General features: G+C 48.8%; 1 protein-coding gene across 1 annotated transcript in view; it reads right to left on the bottom strand.

Annotated features, from left to right (window-relative positions):
• The window catches only part of POLD3 (DNA polymerase delta 3, accessory subunit), a 34,467-nt gene extending 16,605 nt beyond the window's left edge, over positions 1-17,862 (bottom strand). Inside the window, exons 1-8 of the mRNA XM_048933622.1 lie at positions 17,633-17,862; positions 15,107-15,162; positions 13,195-13,297; positions 11,021-11,060; positions 9,203-9,335; positions 5,562-5,820; positions 3,606-3,678; positions 349-511 (exon numbers count right to left, since the gene is read on the bottom strand). Coding sequence (XP_048789579.1) covers positions 349-511; positions 3,606-3,678; positions 5,562-5,820; positions 9,203-9,335; positions 11,021-11,060; positions 13,195-13,297; positions 15,107-15,162; positions 17,633-17,692 — 887 coding nt within the window. The 5' untranslated portion in view covers positions 17,693-17,862. The remainder of the gene's footprint in view (positions 1-348; positions 512-3,605; positions 3,679-5,561; positions 5,821-9,202; positions 9,336-11,020; positions 11,061-13,194; positions 13,298-15,106; positions 15,163-17,632) is intronic.
• Positions 17,863-19,796: the final 1,934 nt, after the last annotated feature.

Here is a 19,796-nt window from a genome sequence, read left to right as displayed (position 1 = left end):
TGCAACACAGGTGCTCCTGCCAGCCCCCACAGATTGCCTGTGGGGTCCGTGCTCAGCCTGCTCACAGCATGAGGCTGTCTCATGGAACGCCATCCCCTCCCACTGGACAGTACCTGGACCGTGTCCCTTCCCATTTGCAAAGGCACAGATGGCCCTGAGGCATCCACAGCACTAAATGGAAAAGACCTATTAAGAAAGGATTCTAAGAGAGAGAAATTTAGACACGTTTAATGCTGTTTAGTAGCTGGGAAGAGGAGGCAAGCCAACGCTGTACATCCAGCCAGCTCAAGGTAAGGCCATCAACAAACAGGTTGAGAGATCACAGTGACCCTGACTAGTGTGGCCCACCTCTTTTTGTCCTTCTGTTGAATTTTAGCAGGCTCTGTTTTCCTCCCAGGTTTCTCTACCATGGTGTTAGGGGACGACTCTGGTTCTGTTGCAGGAACTGAAGTCTTGACAGCTTCTTTTTCCTCCTTTGGCTGCTCAGGCACTGAGTTGACTTTGAGTTTACCTGTGAATAAAGCATTAAAAAAGTAAAGAATGTACGTATGACAACTCATAAAGGAGTGGGTTAAGCAAAACAGTGCACCAACAATACAGACAGCACTGCAGATGATGCATAAAAGCTTTAAGGGATCTGGATGGACCAAGCTGAGTAATACAAGGACATGCTTGGGTCCGCAGCTGATTTGCTTCTACTGTTCCTGATGGCAGAGCACCAAAGGTGCCAAAGCCAAAGGTGCTGCAGCAGTTCATAAACACTGCAAAGAGGGCTGGAAGGCAGTGGCAGAAGCTGGTATGGTCATTAGGACCGTAAGACACCACAAAGGATTGGGAGCCCATCCCTCTTCTACACGTCCCCCCTGACAAAACACCACATCCATCTTTACTGTCAGTTCACTCCTTTTAAATTGGAGCTTTAATTGAGCAACAAGAGCCCAGAAAAAGAGAAATCAGCCTCCAGCCTGTGTAACATTACTAAAAATACTGAGTGTGGGCTCCAGTGTAGCAGTTTGTCTCTTTCTCAGCTCCAATCTCATCAAGAATCAGTCTCTTTTGCCTATGCAGCACCACAAACACAGGCAACACTACTGCAAAAGGCTTAACCTAGCACCAGCAAGGTGGGAATGGATAGCAAGTAAAAAAGTCAGGCTGACTTTTGCCACATCCATTACTCCCCGTCCCCTCTGTCCCATTCTGTCCCTTTCATCCCATTGTCCCCTCCTTTCCCTGCCTGTTCTCCCCAATCTCACCCCATCCATCCTTGAACCCTCTGCCCCTTTTTGTCCCATCCCCTCCCCTTTTGTCCCATCCTGTCCCCCCCTCTGCTCCCCATCCTCTCCATCCCCTCCTACCCCCTTTTGTCCCCCTCCCGCCCCTTCCATCTGGGGATCCCCATGGAGCTCCCTCTTCTCACCTTCCAACCCCTCTTCCCCCCCCCCCCACTGCCCCCCTTTTCCATCCCCACTCCAACTCCCCTATCAGCGTTACCTATCAGGTTAGTCAGATAAGTGTAGGCACAATGCAGAGGCCATTTAGAAGCCTGCATCATCCCTAGCAGGAGATCACAGAATGATAGAATGGCCTGGGTTGCAAAGGAGCACAGTGCTCATCCAGCTCCAAGCCCTGCTGTGTGCAGGTCGCCAACCAGCAGCCCAGGCTGCCCAGAGCCACATCCAGCCTGGCCTCCAATGCCTGCAGGGATGGGGCATCCACAGCCTCCTTGGGCAACCTGTCCCAAGGAAATGGATGGGAAAAGCATCCAATAATGAGATCAAGAAGAGCAGAGGCTGCTGAGGGCTCAGAACGCCAACATCTTTCTGTCAGTGCTCAGAAGATGGGCTGGCTGCCTGACTGAATGAGGGAAAACAGCTCCAAAGGAGGAGCCTGAGTGACAGCTATCTTTTTTATCATTGATAGCACAGGGCTGGAGGACACAACTATTGCTAACTCAGGGCTTTCTGGCAATGGTGAAGTCTCTGAAGCCAGAAAAGGCACACTGACACGTGGGGAATAAGTCTTACCTCTGGAATCACCCTATCTTTTCTATACACGTAATCATTTCCAGTTCTGCCCAGTTTGCTGGGGGCTCAGGAGAGGACCTACCCCCACTGGAAGTCACTGAAATACATCCACAAATTTATCCTGCCTTATCTTCACCACACAATTTCAATTTCCTGAGTTTTTAGAATGTGAGCTTTTGGTCCAGGGCCCTTCAAAGACGTAAGAACGTAACGAAGTTAATTGCACTAAGTGCCCTTGGACTTGTGAGTCTCAGGCTGAAAGCACTGTGTGCAATCTGCTACACCAAAACAGGAGCTCCAAGATGTCCATCAGCACTGCACGCTGTGCTCATTCACTGTACCCTGCAGATTTTAACAGCTAGACAGCAACCTTTGCCATTTACTCCTTCCCAGCAACTCTTCTTCTAATCCCCTGGTATTTTTGATTGGAAGAGCATCTTTGAAGAACGCCCTGTAGTGCTTTTCCAACATCTAATCAAAAGCTTTGGCATGCTTTCTTCAGCCATGGGCAGCTTCAGCTGGAAGGAGCCTCCAGAGGCCATCTAACCCCCTGCTCAAAGGCAAAGACCATCTCTCATGTTCCTATGCTGATTATCAGCTCTGTGCAGTTTGCAGGATAGGAATTAACCCTAAATCTTAACTAGAGGCTCCTCAGTGATTTGTGATGAAAAGTGAGCATCATTAACATGCTCAGTGCAACAGGTTTTGGCAAACACTCTGCCAATAGCTGATCATCCAGCCAACAGTGCTCACTTCAAATCAGCTAAAAATCCTTCCTGGGTTAGTCTGCACAAATACGTCATCTTAATTGATCTCTACCCAGCAAGCTTGTTGTCTGAAACATTCCACTTACAACTTTAATTTTTGCCTTAAGAGCTGCATGCCAAAAAACTTAACCCCTCTGAGTTCAAAAGAGCAGAAGAATGATAGAATGGCCTGGGCTGCAAAGGAGCACAGCGCTCATCCAGCTCCAAGCCCTGCTGTGTGCAGGTCGCCAACCAGCAGCCCAGGCTGCCCAGAGCCACATCCAGCCTGGCCTTGAATGCCTGCAGGGATGGATGGGGCATCCACAGCCTCCTTGGGCAACCTGTGCCACTGCCTCACCACCCTCTGCCTCCAAAACTTCCTCCTCATCTCCAACCTAAATCTCCCCTGTCTCACTTTAATGCCATTCCCCTTGTCCCATCACCACCCACCCTCACACACAGCCGTTCCCCCTCCTGTTTATCTGCTCCCTTCAAATATTGCAAGGCCACCATGAGGTCTCCCTGCAGCCTTCTCTTCTCCAAGCAAGAACATGAAGAAAAATGAAGGATATCAAGGACATCCAACAAGCCTCGTGTCACCAGGGTGGGGCAAAAAGAGGGTGAGCAGCTCTGCTCCTTTTTCACTATTCATACCTCCCCAACACAGCTGCACAGCCAGACACCTGCCATCACTAATTACTTCTAATTACTGCTTAGCAAAAAAAAAATAAAATAAATTGATTTCCAATATCCCTCAGGAGTTTCATTTATATATTTTTTTGACTACAGAGGGTTGGTACCTAACCACAACTGACACCTGGCATCGAGCACTTACTCATGGCAGCTTTTCCAAAGAAGTTGTTCATGATGTTGGCCTTTGCTGATGGCTTACTGCTCGCTGCAGACACCTGGAAGCAAACAGAGGAGTAACCACAGGAATTATTCACGAAACACAGCCCTCAAAATGCACAGCACTGCTTCTGGACAAACAGAATTAACACGTATAACTTGCTGCCTGGTCAGCATCTCAGATTTCAACACCTGTGTAGGAGAATTTGAGAAGAGTAGATAATAAATGGATCAAAAGGTTGAGAGTCCCTCAGCACTCTGGAGGCTGGGCCTTCAGAGCTAACCTAGGTCACATTCCATCTGATGGCTCACAGTGTTACTGAAAGAAGTGGTTGGGATTTGGGTCTGTTCCCAGTAAAGAACTGTTCTCTTTTTTTCTTTTTGCAAAATATCAGTGCCTCAATTCATGGTAACAGTCAGAGGAAAGAACACAGATTGGCCAAAGCATGAAGACTTCATCCAGCTCCTCTGGCACAAATGCTGCACTGCTGAGCAGTCTGCAAAGAACTCTCATTGCTCCATTCCATTCCTATAGCCACTAGCAAAAAGAAAAATCACACACACAAACACACACACCTAGGAGAGCTTGGTCTCCTAATCCCATTTATTTTCACGTAAAACAACCAGACACTAAACTTTCCTAAACATTCAGACAAGCACGTTTCATCAGTTCTAAATCACAAAAATGAACCAAAATGTACTCCATTGTTATAAAAAAAAAAGCCAAACCACGCACAGAGAACATTACCATTTTAATACCCACTTGGAGGCCACACTGCTTTAAAAAGACTTGTGCTAATTAGAATTAAAACATAATCCTGTGCTGGAAAAAAGCAGCAGCTGGGAAGATAAACATTCTAGTCTTGCACAGGTCAGGCTCTGAAGCTTCCCTCGCAGACCAAGTTTAAACACCTTGATACTTTTAAGACCTGGGCTTCTCACATTTCACATATTGCTCAAAACAAATCCTTTTAAGCACAATAGAGAGCACGAGATCCTCAACTGGTGTATATATTGGCATAACTGAAGACAATGGAACAATTGCCTCAATGATGCAGCTATGCTGGTTTACACTAGTTGAAGATCTGGCTCAAAGAGGAACGTCAAAGTGTCAAAGTGATGGCAAATACACTTCAGTGGGCAGGTCAAGAGTGTGGCACATATACTTCCCTCAGAGGGGACTTGATGACAGAAGGCATCTTCTGTGACTGTGACACAATTAAACACCTACAGAAGCACCTGAGCTGCCCAGCAGGCAGCAAGCTTAGCACTGGAAGCAGAGGATGAGGCTGCAGTGTGGTTGGTTAAGGTTGGCTAAATTCATAGCATCATCAAGGTTGGAAAAGAGTTCTAAAATCACCAAACCCAACCCATCCTCACTGTGCCCATTCCTCACTGTGGCCTTCCAATATTTGAAGGGAGCGGATAAACAGGAGGGGAAATGGCTGTTGATGAGGGTGGGTGGTGATAGGACAAGGGGGAATGGCTTTAAAGAGAGACAGGGGAGGTTTGGGTTGGATATGAGGAGGAAGTTTTGGAGGCAGAGGGTGGTGAGGCAGTGGCACAGGTTGCCCAAGGAAGCTGTGGATGCCCCATCCATCCCTGCAGGCATTCAAGGCCAGGCTGGATGTGGCTCTGGGCAGCCTGGGCTGCTGGTTGGCGACCTGCACACAGCAGGATGGAGCTGGATGAGCGCTGTGCTCCTTTGCAACCCAGGGCATCCTGTGATATGATTCTATGATGTGATAACGTCCCCAGGTGCCACATCTACCCTCTTCTCGAACACCTCCAAGGGCAGTGACTCCACACCTCCCTGGGCAGCCCATCCCAATACCTTACCACTCCTTCAGCAAAGAAACTTTTCTTAACATCCAACATGAAGAGCAAAGCTAGAAGAGCAGTTCATTAAAGCCATTAACCCAAAGGGTCTGACGTCACTTACACTTGGAGCCTCCTTAGCTTTGGGTTCTTTATTTGTATCCTGGGCTTTGGAAGCAGCTTTGGCTGCAAACATCCCCATGATCCCCTTGGGGGGCTGCGAGCTCTGCTTAGCAGCTGTAGGACCGTGGCCATTGAGTGGTGGTGTGCTGACAGTGCTTGTGTCACTCGGTGTCTGGGAAGCAGCCCGTGCCAACGTCCGTGCTTGAGCAACTTCAGCTGGAGTCCTGGGGACTGCATCAGCACAGCGAATGGCACTGAACCTGTGTGAAGGAGTGAGAAATTGAGTTAACCTCTGCGGTGTCCACCTCTTCTGGGGTGTCCACCTCTTCTGGGGTGTCCACCTCTTCTGGGGTGTCCACCTCTTCTGGGGTGTCCACGTCCTCTGGGGTGTCCACCTCAGCTCCCTCCCAGGCAGCGCATTGCTTCTCCTGTTCCGCGTTCTCCTGTTATGGGAAGAGCAATTTAATTTGTGCCAGGGCTGGCACTGAGAAAAAAAAAAGAGGGAGACCTCTACTGAAAAGATCAGTTGGACCTGTCAGCAGGAGCCAGAGCATTCAGATGCAAAACAAGTTCAGATTTTATGGGGGAGGAGGGAGCCCATCTTCACACCCAGGGTGGGGATGGAGTCAACTGCATTCTATTCCTAAACTGGTTGCACTCCCTCAGGCTTAGCAGCAGACATAGCTTTGCTATCTGATGAGCTTTACAACTTTCAGATGCTTTCACAGAGTCCATTACAGCTGCAGCAAGCAGGTAAGGAGATCACAACTGCAACCCAACTGCTGAGGTGGCTCCCAAGGCATCGAGGGACTTCGCTATATAAAGGCATTTCCATGCAATCTCTTGCAGACGGAGATGCATCTCAGCTTGCAGCAGTCTGAAACGTGATTGTCTGAGGGAGGCTGAGATACAAGAATTGAACGACGTGCTCAAAGTTACAACACAAGTCACTGACAGTCAGGAATAGCTGTACCCAAAAATAACCCAGTTCTGCTCCCCACTGTGCGAATCACAGGCGAGGCTTTCCAGATTTCCTACAGCAATGCCACAAAAGAGCACGGGCTCACGCCTCCCCATCCATGGAATGACACAGCGTGTTTTTATTTGCATAAGAAAGCAAGCAGTTCTCTGCCAATTAATTGCCTCAGCATTAGCAGTCCACTTTGACTCCGATCACAAACTGAAACGCATCAGCAAATATCTGTGTGGCACTTTGAGGCTGCAGCAGCCATCTCTCGACATCCAAACCTTTAAAGGAAGGAAAGACGACATTGAGGGAAAAATATTCTCCCTTTCCTTTCTACTTTCAGCCTCTTTTCAGCTCACTGCTACTCCATAAACACTCGTGAGCAACACCAGAACTCACCAGATTACAAACGACACGTGATCATCAATGGCTGTATTGAGTGTGCAGCAAAGCACATCTCAACCTCACGCACCTCTGGGAAGTTACCTTGCCTTAATGCTGCTGTGTGACTATAGCTCGTGGGCTCCATCCAAAATTCACTCAATAATCACTGAAAAAACAAGCAATGTTTGGACTGTGCTCTGCAAGCAAGGAGCTGCTTCCGCTTGGAAAGCTGACATTAGCAACATACATTAAATCCAGCTATTTACATGAGGGCACCAAGTCACCTCCACTGCCTTCGCAGCATAAGAGGTCCCATACAAATACAGAGGAGAATATATAGATCCTGGCCCCAGAGCTTATGAGATATATGGACTGAGAAGGAAATAAGAAGCCAGTGGGTTCTGTTTGCTATAAACATGCACATAGTCAGAGCTCTGTGCTCGCAGGGACTGTGGAGATCTCATCCCAGCTGTAACAGACTGCTCATGTAGTGGACAAGTCCAAGGGAGAGGGAACAGGGCTGGTCTGAATTTCGTTCAGCCAGCACACAGATGAAGAAGCTGCGTTTTTCTCAGTTTGTTTGGGAATTTCTGCTCCAAAGCCAGGAGGAGAATTAAACCTAGGGCTGCAGAAAGCAGATCTCAGAACCTGCACTGTCTAAATCTGCTGCGTGTACAAATCTGAAAGGCAAGCATCTCTAAGACACAGGCACCCCCATGTGGGGCTACCCCTCAGTAAACAGAGCAGAACAAGGTGAAGGCAGCCAGAAGAACGCCATACCTCTCCACTGAAGCTGGGCTTCCCACTGCCTCCTATGGCACTGACATTCACATCTCAAATGCAGTTTCTAAGATCTTATTCTTCACCCAGAGGGTGGTGAGGCAGTGGCACAGGTTGCCCAAGGAGGCTGTGGATGCCCCATCCATCCCTGCAGGCATTCAAGGCCAGGCTGGATGTGGCTCTGGGCAGCCTGGGCTGCTGGTTGGCGACCTGCACACAGCAGGGCTTGGAGCTGGATGAGCGCTGTGCTCCTTTGCAACCCAGGCCATTCTGTCATTCTATGATTTTCTCACACTGTTGTGAGCATTTTGAAGGCAGCTCCATTTCTACTCTTCTATTCCATACTCTTTCTACAACTTAGCGTTGTAGAAGCTAGAAGGAGCATCCACCCTCCTTCTAACACACAGTGCCCATGGTGCTGCACGTAGCAACTGCAGCAAGATGAAGCTGTCAGAGTGGAAATGCATCTGAATGAAAGGTCAGAGATGCCAGGCACCACACACAGGGAAAGAAGGAGGCTGAAGTTCTTCTGAATTCTAAGGCAACCATCTACTAATCCAACCACAAACAACGCTTGTTCACACTTCCATACGGGGAATGAGTTCCTGCAAACCATCTTAGAATCCTAGAATGGCCTGGGTTGCAAAGGAGCTCAATGCTCACCCAGTTCCAACCCCCTGCTGTGTGCAGGTCGCCAACCAGCAGACCAGGCTGCCCAGAGCCACATCCAGCCTGGCCTTGAATGCCTGCAGGGATGGATGGGGCATCCACAGCCTCCTTGGGCAACCTGTGCCACTGCCTCACCACCCTCTGCCTCCAAAACTTCCTCCTCATCTCCAACCTAAACCTCCCCTGTCTCACTTTAAAGCCATTCCCCTTGTCCTATCACCATCCACTCTCGTAAACAGCTGTTCCCCCTCCTGTTCACATGTAGTGAAAGGCCACAAGGTCTCCCTGCAGCCTTCTCTTCTCCAAGCTCAACAAGCCCAGTTCCCTCAACCTTTTCTCATAGGAGAGGTGCTCCAGCCCTCTGACCACCTTAGTGGCCCTCCTCTGGGCCCTCTCCAGAGAGGTGGAAGAGACCAAAGAGCAAAGGCACAGTCCCACAAAACAGAAGGCAAGCTCAGGTTACTGCTTTGCTGAACACATCACTCGTGCTTTTGTATTGTTTCAATTTACCCTTCCTGTGTGACAGAGAACTGGATAAAATCGGGGATGATTAAGTGTGGCCAGGAAATGAGAAAAATGTTTCTAGCCATCTGACAAGAAAGGTACTGGAACTCTGCTGGAATAACAGAGTAAGTGAAGCAACTGTAAGCTGGAAATAGCTCCGTTTATAAAGCAATCATCAACGTGCTGTCTGGGGACTGGTTTGGCATGGCTCTTCTCTAGCTTTCTAAAAATCCAGGCATATTTGGTAACCACTGCCTTCTGCTGAAGTGCACTGGGTAACAACGTTTCATCAGTCTCCACTCACGCAGCATAAGAAGGAAAAGCAAGGAGCAACTCACTTGCTGCAGTTGTGCAGGTTGGTTTTGATGATATCGTAGTCTGTGTTGTAGAGCGGCCCGCTGTCTTTGAGCAGGGCTTTCTGAATGCTGTACACATGGATGCTGGTAACCATGGTCAGTTTGGACTTTATTGCTGGGTGGGGAGAAAGAAGAGACCTCTGTTAGCACAGCCATTAAAGAACCAGGGGACAGCTCTACCTGAATTCATAGAATGGCCTGGGTTGCAAAGGAGCACAGCGCTCATCCAGCTCCAAGCCCTGCTGTGTGCAGGTCGCCAACCAGCAGCCCAGGCTGCCCAGAGCCACATCCAGCCTGGCCTTGAATGCCTGCAGGGATGGATGGGGCATCCACAGCCTCCTTGGGCAACCTGTGCCACTGCCTCACCACCCTCTGCCTCCAAAACTTCCTCCTCACATCCAACCCAAACCTCCCCTGGCTCACTTTCAAGCCATTCCCCTTGTCCTGTCACCACCCACCCTCACACACAGCCGTTCCCCCTCCTGTTTATCCGCTCCCTTCAAGCACTGAAGGCTACCATCAGGTCTCCCTGCAGCCTTCTCTTCTCCAAGCCAAATAAGCCCAGTTCCCTCAACCTTTCCTCACAGCAGAGCTGCTCTGCTCATCTCAGTGCCCTCCTCTGGGCCCCCTCCAAGAGCTCCACATCTTCATACAGATCTCAGCATTTGCCTTCAGAAAACCCAGCACCTGGGATCCAGAATATCTACATGCCCACCTAAAATTCAGCAAGAAAAGGATGGTGATACCTCTATGCTGCTGCAGCTGCTCCCTGCCATTAAAGATACCAACTAACACTGCAGGGTTTCCTCCATTAATCCACTGAAATCAATGTTTTGTCTCTTTGGCTCTATTTAGACCGCAGCCTTGAGACCAGAGCTGCTTTCTTTTTTATTTTAAGCAATTCTTTGTTCTCTGCTTCTATCGCTCTTTCCACGCCGCCCTGGTTTGAGACGGAGCTTCGAGGCACTGCAAAAATACACTCAGTAATCATTTCTTGGGGCCAGGCCTAGTCTGAACAGCCCTGCTCCCATTGCAAAGCTCAGCCTCTTCCAAATGTAAGTCAGACCTTTGGCTGGCTTTGAATACAAAAAACATGAACAACTCTGCTCTTCCCACCACACAGCACACATAATTCAGCAGACCTGACGGATAGTAGCTGCACTGCTTGACAATACCCTGATGAAGACAACTTCACTAGAAATCTACCTCACATTTCAAAGAAAAATAACACAAGTCAGGCCATTCATACTGATGGTAAAGGTCACAAACACCACAGCTTGTTCTCAAACACCAAAGAGGTTACTTGAAAGTGACAATGTCACTTTGCAGCTGTGTTTCTGTTGTCATCAGAGCTCATTAGCAGGATCAGACGTGCAAAAAGACAGAACAGAATCCCTGTTGACTAAAATGTGCAGCAGACCTCAGTCCCAAGGCTGCAAAGTTACCGAGCTGTTGGCTCAGATGGTCAAAATTCTGAGAAACAAACTGGTACAAGAAGTACACACCTGAACTGCACACAGCCTGACCAGGCACTTCATGCACAGATGCCAAGTGCTGAGCTCTGCTCACTTTGTTGTTCTTTCAAAGCAGAAAAGCATTTTGGAACAGGTTGCCCAAGGAGGCTGTGGATGCCCCATCCCTGCAGGCATTCAAGGCCAGGCTGGATGTGGCTCTGGGCAGCCTGGGCTGTTGGTTGGTGACCTGCACACAGCAGGGGGTTGGAGCTGGATGAGCATTGAGCTTCTTTGCAACCCAGGCCTTTCTATGATTCCATGATTCATCACCTTACAATCCACTTACCTTCCAGCTTATCCTCTCTCACTACTGCAACCTTGTGGCACTGTAAAAAAAAAACAACAAAAACAAATTGCAATCTTAAGATTTGAAAATATTTGTAATATTTGTTTTATGTAAGATCAATATCTTCATTTCTCTGCTGAATGAGAAAGCCTGCAGGTTAGAGGTGCAGCTTCCAGGACTCTGCCACTACCTTCAAACGGTCATCAGCCACTGATTTCTAAAGCCACAGCTTCCCATTTTTCTCATACACTATTTCAGAGCTCAGAAGAAATGCTCAGTCCTCCATTCCTGACATCAGGAGATGAGATGCAGAAGAAAATGAGAACAAAACAATGCAGCACAGCTGAGAAAAGCAAAGAGATGCAACTGTTGACCAACTGCTCCAAAGCTGATGCACTGGCCCATGTATCTCTACATTGCCTGCAAACTCAAAGTTGCAATATTTAGCAAAGATGTGGCACCAGAGAAGCAAGCCACAATGAGAAACTCAGCATTAATTAAACAGCCAGAAATGAGTGCTTCCAGAAATGCACTCCTACAGCATGTATTCTTTCCAGGCTTCAAGTATCACACCTGCTCTGTGACATTCAACAGGCTGCAGTTAGTACAGGCAGTATCCAAACAGACAGGCTGGACAAAATCCATCCATTACTTTTGTGTCTGGCACATAGCAACACACCATCCAGAAAATGAACAAGAGGCAAGAAAGTGTAACTAACCTGAAAAGGTAAGGAAAGATTGAGAGTCTCTGTGCCACACTGGGGCTGTAAGCAAACAGCATGCAGCACTGAAAGTGAGAAATATCAGTGACAGATCTGTGGCTGTATCCCTGCAACTGGATCCACAGCCTCGTGGCTACACCTACTGACAGCAGGCAGGAGTGCAGGCTCACCAGCAGGGGCAGGACCTGAAGCACTCATCCATTTCCTCCCAGTAGCTGTGCCAGATCCTGGCCACAAGCAGCTCTGATGCCTGCACATCTTGTGGAAGGCTTCTCCAGGTGTGAGCTCCTGTCCTGCCTTCTCTGGCCAGTCCTTAAGCATTCAGGCTGGGGAGCACCCAGCACCTCCTGTGTGCCATTCAATTCTGTCCCAATGACCCACTGTGGCTGCAGGTCATCTCTCAGCAGCCACTGGGATGGCAGTGCTCAAAACCAAGATAATTTAAAAAAAAAAAAATAGGGAAGGGGAAAATAAGTGATCTTTATGCACCGTCCTTTGCAGATCTTTCTTGTTTTAAAGATACTACTGAGTTAAACACACATCTCCCTATGTCCTACGTTACCCTATGCCAGAATTCACTTACTTGCATGACCTTTAAATTTGCCCTGATGTATTAAAAATGATGTGAGGATAAAATTCTTGCTGATTCCAGGGAGCCAAGAACTGCTGCCTTATTATTTCCAAAAGAAACCAAAGAAATGGATGGGACTGTGAGCAACCTGGTTGAGAGGGAGACATCCCTGCCTGCAGCAGGGGGTTGGAAACAGGTGATCTTAGAGGCTCCTTCCAACCCAAACCATTCCATGATTCCATGAAAGCCCATTAAACTCAGGCTATAGGGATGACAAAGCCTCTAAACAAAGACCAGGGTTTGTGTTTCAGAAAATATTTGAGTATTCAGAAGATACACACAGACACTCAGTGGTGTATCAAAGGCCTTCAGTGCTTGGCCCATTCAACTCTTCTGGGAGCAAAGGGGAGCAGGTGACCAATTTGCTTCTTTTCTTCCAACAAGCCCTGAGGTGCCTGTCTGAACTTTCAGATGCCATTTCTGAAAACCCTGACAAGCAGTAAAGAGAAACACACAGTTATGCATGCATGCAGAAGTTAATACACTTCATACATTAACTACAAGTGAATTCCAAGCTCTCTCCAGTGCTATTTGACACACTTGTACTCCACAGCAGATCCTGGTGAACACATTAACTGCTCTCACAAGGGCCCCTCCAGGCTATTTTTTTTTTTTTTTTAATAAAATTTGCTGTCCAAAAGTAATGATAAGATTGGGAAATAACCCTAACCCTGAATAACTGTACAGGTACAGAAGAGCCAGCATCTTGTGCTTGGTGCTGGAACAAACAGAACAAGTTGAGCTTCTGATCCTAAGGTTACAAAACAAGGGAGAAGATGAGAACAAACAGTTTATAGAAACCTTGAAGAAAGAAAACTCACTGTATGTCCATTCTGGATGAGGTTTCCTGCTACCAGGTAGGTGACGTGAAGCTGAGCTCCTGAGTTCTCCTTTCGTTTCCTCTCCACATAATCATACAGCATCCTGCACAAAGAAACCAGGGTCAATCACCCCGAAAGCAAAGAGCACACAGTGCAGCTTCCATCAAAAGAGCAAAGCCTGCCTGATGTGAAAACGCTTTTACATCAACACTGGGATTAATTTAACCCTGTTGAGCTGCCTTCCTCCTCTGCCTCCAAGGATCTCACAGCCCAACATTCAGCAAAGGAGAAACCAACTCAAGCTCTCAGTGCTTGAATGGCTGGTTGCAGATTGTTTCAGATCCTTGGGCTGCTTGTTGTGAAGTTTTCCCCTTGAGAAATGCTGTTACAACCCCAGAGTGATGAAACTCCTGACCAAAGAACTGGGGGTTTTGCACACAAGGACATTGCCAGGTGCATATGTACAGTCCTCAGCTACAACCACTGACACTGTGATCAGAAACATAAGGAAACTGTGACTACAGAAAGGAACTGAGTTTGCAGCTTCTGCCCATGCCATCATAGTGAGCATCCCAGTGATTCATGGTGAGCATCCCAGGATGGAGATACTTGAAGATGGCAATGACCACACTGGCAAAACTCACTCAAACAATTCACTGTTGCTATCAGGTGCTTTTCAAGTTCCTTGGAGAGCTTTAAGCACAAAGTTGTCAGGAGTTCTCCACCTCCACACTGCTCTCAAAGGAAGGGGAAGGTGTTTCCACAGCACCTGGGCCATCTCCTCCACAGCGGTAAGTTCTCTGGCTCTTTCTAGTTCACTGCACGACCAGAAGTGTTCCCAGCAAAGCTCTCCAGTCAGGTCTACACCATCACTGAAACACTTTTCATCATTTAATTGCTCAAATGTTCACAGAGCAAAGAGATCAAGTCAGCACATTAGATGCCCATGCTGCTATTCGAGTACTTTGGACAGGACAGGTGAAGATGGGCTCAGTACACAGCAAACGTGTCTTCAGGTCCTAACTACAGCTGGAAACAAGGACAGAAAGTATTTACAATATGGGACTAGACAGGCTTACATAATCTTATGCTTAACTTGACCTTGCTGTGTATAAACAACCTCAGAATCCTTGAGAGGATACTCATAATCATCATCCCAAGGAGCCAGATAAGCAGGTATTCAATGCAATGCGTGCGCTGTGCTGCAGGGCAAACAGAGTGGATGAGCATTAGGTGCACATGTGAGCTGCAGTTACCATCAGAGCTTTTTTCCTTCTTCCTGACTCTGCTCCCAGCAATACCCATGGATGTATCCTGACCTGGGATGTGCAATGCAGGCCCACAGAGGCACAGCTCTGTTGTTGGGGCTGGCAGCAAATGCAGACAACACTCAGTTTTGTGCTTCAGGATGAAAGGAGCCACACACATTCCTGGAGTAATAACAGTGCTAAAACATCTGTCCTGGCCCTATTCAGGCTCATAACAGAGCACTAAGCACTGCTTAATTGAAAGCATGACTCCCATCCAAGTCAAGGCAAGACCTGGGAGGAGCAGTGAACCATAGCATGGTCTGGATTGCAAAGGAGCACAGTGCTCATCCAGCTCCAAGCCCTGCTGTGTGCAGGTCGCCAACCAGCAGCCCAGGCTGCCCAGAGCCACATCCAGCCTGGCCTTGAATGCCTGCAGGGATGGATGGGGCATCCACAGCCTCCTTGGGCAACCTATGCCAGTGCCTCACCACCCTCTGGGTGAAGGTGTGTTAAATAACATAACCAACTGCACCTGAGACAGCATGCTGAATTTTCACATGTGCCCCGAGGGAGCATTTTAGTATGTTAACCACAACCTGAAAACAGCAATTAACAATCCTCTGCCACAAAAGCAGAGGCGTGCAGGCTGTGTTGATACTCACTGTTTAGCCTGGTTGACGTGGACTCCTAAAGTATAGCTCAGCCATTTGTATGTCACCTGCAAAAGATTAAAAATCAGGAAGCTTAAGAAAACCTCAGGCTGTTAAACCACACATTCTCTCGTGGGGAAGTCAAACACTTTATGGCCCCCTTCCCCCAGAAAGAAACAACACAGGAAAACCTGGCAGGAGTGCATTGTCACCTCCACACCTTCGACACCGTGCCACACTGAAGGGATTCAATTCCCAAGACATGGACAAATTTGTGACCCCAAAAGGTGTGTTTGCATGAATGCCTTTTGGAAATGCTACTACATAACTGAAGCCATTCTAAACCCCTTCAACTGGGCTTGAGCATCTGAGAAGTCATTTCCAACCTGAGCGATTCTATAATGCCCACAGCGCTTAACTTCACATCAGGAACAGCACACCCTGGCTGTGAGAAGCAGCCATTGTCCTCCCATTTACTGAGGACTGATCAGATGATGCTGTCAGAAGGAACAGGTGGATCTCTGGCTGCATCTGCAGCTCAACAGCACTGTGTGCCAGATCTCAGGACATGACAGGCACGCAACCGCACCATTAACATGAGCCACATCCCCAAACCTGCTTCCCCTCCCGCTCTGCCTTTTTTAACACCTCAGGCTAAGGTCTCTCTCCTGCCTCAAACACAACGATTAAATTGTCATTAATCTAGCAGCTTATGGAAATAAATGATAATGACACAGGCAGTTCATGTTAATACGACTCCTCTCATGGCCTAAGAGATGCAATGATTTCACTGGTTCAGTTTCAAAACAAAGATTTTGCACAGAAGGACAAAACAGGCACATGGTTACTGTGCATCCCAATCTTCACAAAAGTAACAGGGCTTCAAGATGCTACTGATAGTAATTTCACTTTTCTCTGATCAAGCAGAAGCCCAAATAGTGGTCAGGAGTACAGGCTGAGAGGGCTGGGACAGCACAGCCTGGGGAAGAGAAGGCTCTGGAGAGGGCTGAGAGCAGCCTTCCAATGTCTAAAGAAGCTGTAAGAAAGAAGGGGACAGACTCATTAGCAGGATCTGGTGTGATAGGACAAGGGGAAACGGTTTCAAACTAAAAGAAGAGAAAGTGGATGCAAGATGAATGTTTTTTTACAATAAGGGTGGTGAAGCACTGGCATGGGTTGCACAGAGAGGTGGGGATGCCCCATTTGAGGTCAGGCTGGACAGGGCTCTGAGCACCTGATGGAACCATGGGTGTCCCCACACCAGGCAGTGGGACTGGATGGTTTTTAATGGTCCTTTCCAACTCAAACCGTTCTGTGATTGCCTCAATATTTCAAGGAAAAAACACTGCTTCATTCACATCTGAATTTTATGCCTTGGGTAAAATAAAATACTGCTGTCCCTACACTGTGGGCTCAGCTGTTAGGGAGCAAAAGGAATTCAGGGAGAGACGCTTTGCCCCCACCTCAGGAAAGACATGGAGCTTTTGGAGTGGGTGCAGATGAGGGCCGTGAGGATACAGTACCTGTCCTATGAAGACAGGCTGAGGGAGATGGGGATGTTCAGCCCAGAAAAGACTGAGGGGAGACCTCATTACAACCTTCTGGTATTTGAGAGGAGCTTTTAAGCACAAGGGGGACTGAATTCTGGCACGGGCTGACAGCGATAGGACAAAGAGGGATGGTTTTAAATTAGATGTCAAGGGGAATTTTTCCCCAAGGGAGTGCTGAGGCTCTGGCACTGCTGCCCAAAGGACTGGGGTGGCCATTCCTGGCAGTGCCCAAGGCCATGATGGGGCTGTGAGTACCTGGGCCATGGGAGGTGTCACTGCCCATGGAGGGGTGTGGGGCTGTGAGAGGCTTTAAGGTCCCTTCCAACCCAAACCGTTCTGTAGTATAAACAACACCAACATCCATCCTCTTCAGAGGCACTAAATCAAACACAGAACACAACAGAGGAAAATCCTGACCCCACCCCCCCAAAAAAAAGGCATTTTTGGTCCAGTTTGAGTGATAAGCCCTCATCAACTCCGCGCTGGGAAAGATGGCATCAGCCATCAGCTCCACCCTCACACCCCACAGCCACACGAAGAGGCAACGTTCAGTCTGTGGGTGAGCAGCTCTGATTCAGCAGCATCAGGACGGGGGGGGGAAGGGGAGGCCCTCACAGTTCCTGTCCCTGCCCAAAGGCCGCCCATGCGTGTACAGGAGTGCAGGTGAGCACAGAACCCCCGCCTCAACTCCCAACCGCCAACGGGACGCAGCTGCTTGCAGGGTTGGTGCTTTCTGAAACGAGCTGGGTTGGAGCTGCTCGTAGCGATAAAAGAGGGGGGCCCTTCAGAGGCTGCCAGCCCAGGCCTGGCCCTGCAGCCCTCACAGCCCGCGGGGTTTGGGGCCCAAACCCACCCCCTGAGAGACACACAGACACCGCTTCCTCGTGCAGTGCTGCTGAAGGGAGGAAAGAAAGGGCGGGGAAGCCCCGCTGTGGCTTTCTCCTCCTCGACAACCCCGGTTCGGTCTCCCCGCTCCGCCGGCACTCACAATGCGGTTCTGATCGGTGACGAACTCATCGATGTTTTCGAGGTACAGCTCGTCCTCCATGGCGGCCGGAATGGGGCGGGCCAGGGGGCGGGAAGGGCCCCACAGAGTTCCCGCGCACCTCAGTGCCAAGGCCACCGCGCCGCCGCCATAGCAACGAACGGGGCGCGACGGGAGCCGCGCGGGGACAAAAAGATGGCAGCTGCACTTCACGGAAACTGAGCTTGCCCCGCCTTCCGGTCTATGGACTCCGTCTTCCGGTCTGCTGGCCCCGCCCCTCCTCTCTGCTGGCCCCGCCTTCCGATTTGTGGACCCCGTCTTCCGGTCTGCTGGCCCCGCCCCTCCCTCAGGTCCTAGCAGGGTGATATCAGCCCAGCTCCGTAAGCAGGGACGGTGCGATGAGATTCGGGTACAAGCGAGCCGTAACATCAACGTGTTCGTTTATTGGTACCCAGAGCTGAAAGGGAGGAGGAGGGAGGTTGTCTCAGAGGGTTTGAAAGCAGAGATGACAACACTTGCTGTAGCGCTGAGGAGTGATCTCCCTTCGGGTGCCCAAGGTCCTGGTGTTCTGGGGGAATGCATTTATCCTCTCTGTCTTTCCTTCTCGCTCTTTTTAGTTTTTAATAAAAAAGGCAGACTAGGAACACTTGGAAGAGGCATCATTAACCCACTGAATGCTACACTGGTCTGGGGAAGAGCAAGAAGGACTGGCTGGCATGGGAGCTGAGGGAGCCTTCCCGCATCCCTTCACCCACTGAAGCAGAGCTGGGTGCCCTCCTGGAGCAGCAGTCATTACAGGACGGCCCACAGACTTGAACAAGGGGCTAAAGACTACAACATACCTCATCTCCTTGCCCCGATGGTAATGATCGTTCACAGGTGAAGCACACAAAATTAATATGAAAGGAGAACAAACGGGAAAAACAATCTCACCGTAATGCAGCAAACTGGCAGATGTTGAAGGTCTCTGGGATTCCTCTTCCATAACTGGAGATTTTTGAAGTGTTTCCAGGGGCACTTCTGTGACCCTTTCCAGGTCACCTCCTTTCGTATTCGCCCATGGGGTCTGTTTCTCCTCAGTGCTCAGATAATGAATCAAGTGCAACTGTCTCGGATTTCAGACATCTCCATTTGCACTTGCTTAAGGCAGGGCGTATCGATGCTAATTGGATCTGAACGTACTTTGGGAGTATTCCATTAGAAGATCTGATCATGCTCTTTCGCATTGGATTCGCAGTGCCCTCTGACAAACGTAAGTTAAACCCAAGTTCCTCTTCCAAGAAGCCGATGTGTTTGAGCCCCATTTCAAAATGATGATGAGCCACAGAGAGGTTATGTGTTTTGTCCAAGAATCTTTCAGTGCTCCCAGGTGCAAAGCCCAAGCATCCTGACTGTCAGAGTTCTTTTTTTTTTCCCCTCAAAGCACCATAAAAGATTCTTTCAGACACTGCTTGTTCATAACAAAATGTCTCGTACTTACAGCTGCCCACAGCCAAAACCTCCAGCACCAGCAGGAACCCAGCCCAAGGACTCGTCATAATGGTTGGTTTGCAAAAGCTTTCCAAAAAAATGACAAAGAATGGGCAGAGTCTCTGGAAATTTATTGAATATAGTGGCTGGCAAGCACCTGAATGAGGAGTTTGAGTGAAAGTTCTGTTGGTGTTCTAATTAACATCATATGAGGGGGAACTGGAGTGAACAGCAATGCTGAATGGTGAGCAAAGACACAGACATTGAATCATAGGACCACAGAATGGCTTGAGTTGAGAGGGATCTCTAAAAGCCATTCCACTCTCAATGAACAGGGACACCCACAGCTCCATCAGTGCTCAGAGCCCGTCCAGCCTTGGGTGTCTCCAGATCTGAGTGTCAAAGCACTGGTAAGTGAATCTGTCCAAAACTCACCCAGGTGAAGGCATCCTTTTCCTTTTGGAGCTTATCAAGGCAGTCTGATCAGAGGCTCCTGAAGGTCCAGTGCTCAGGAGGAGCATCCCATCTAAAGATAAGTACAGACTTTCAGTTACAAAATAAGTTTTTCATCAACCAGATTCCCCAAGTCCTTCTCCTGGTCTGTACACGTATCTGGGATTGTCCTGACCCAACGCCTTGCACTTGGCCTTGTTGAACCTCATTAGATACTTGTGTGCCCATTTTTCGAGTGTGTCCA

Source organism: Lagopus muta, chromosome 1 (genome assembly GCF_023343835.1).
Source record: "Lagopus muta isolate bLagMut1 chromosome 1, bLagMut1 primary, whole genome shotgun sequence".
Lineage (NCBI taxonomy): Eukaryota > Metazoa > Chordata > Aves > Galliformes > Phasianidae > Lagopus > Lagopus muta.
This window is presented reverse-complemented; position numbering and strand designations above follow the sequence as displayed.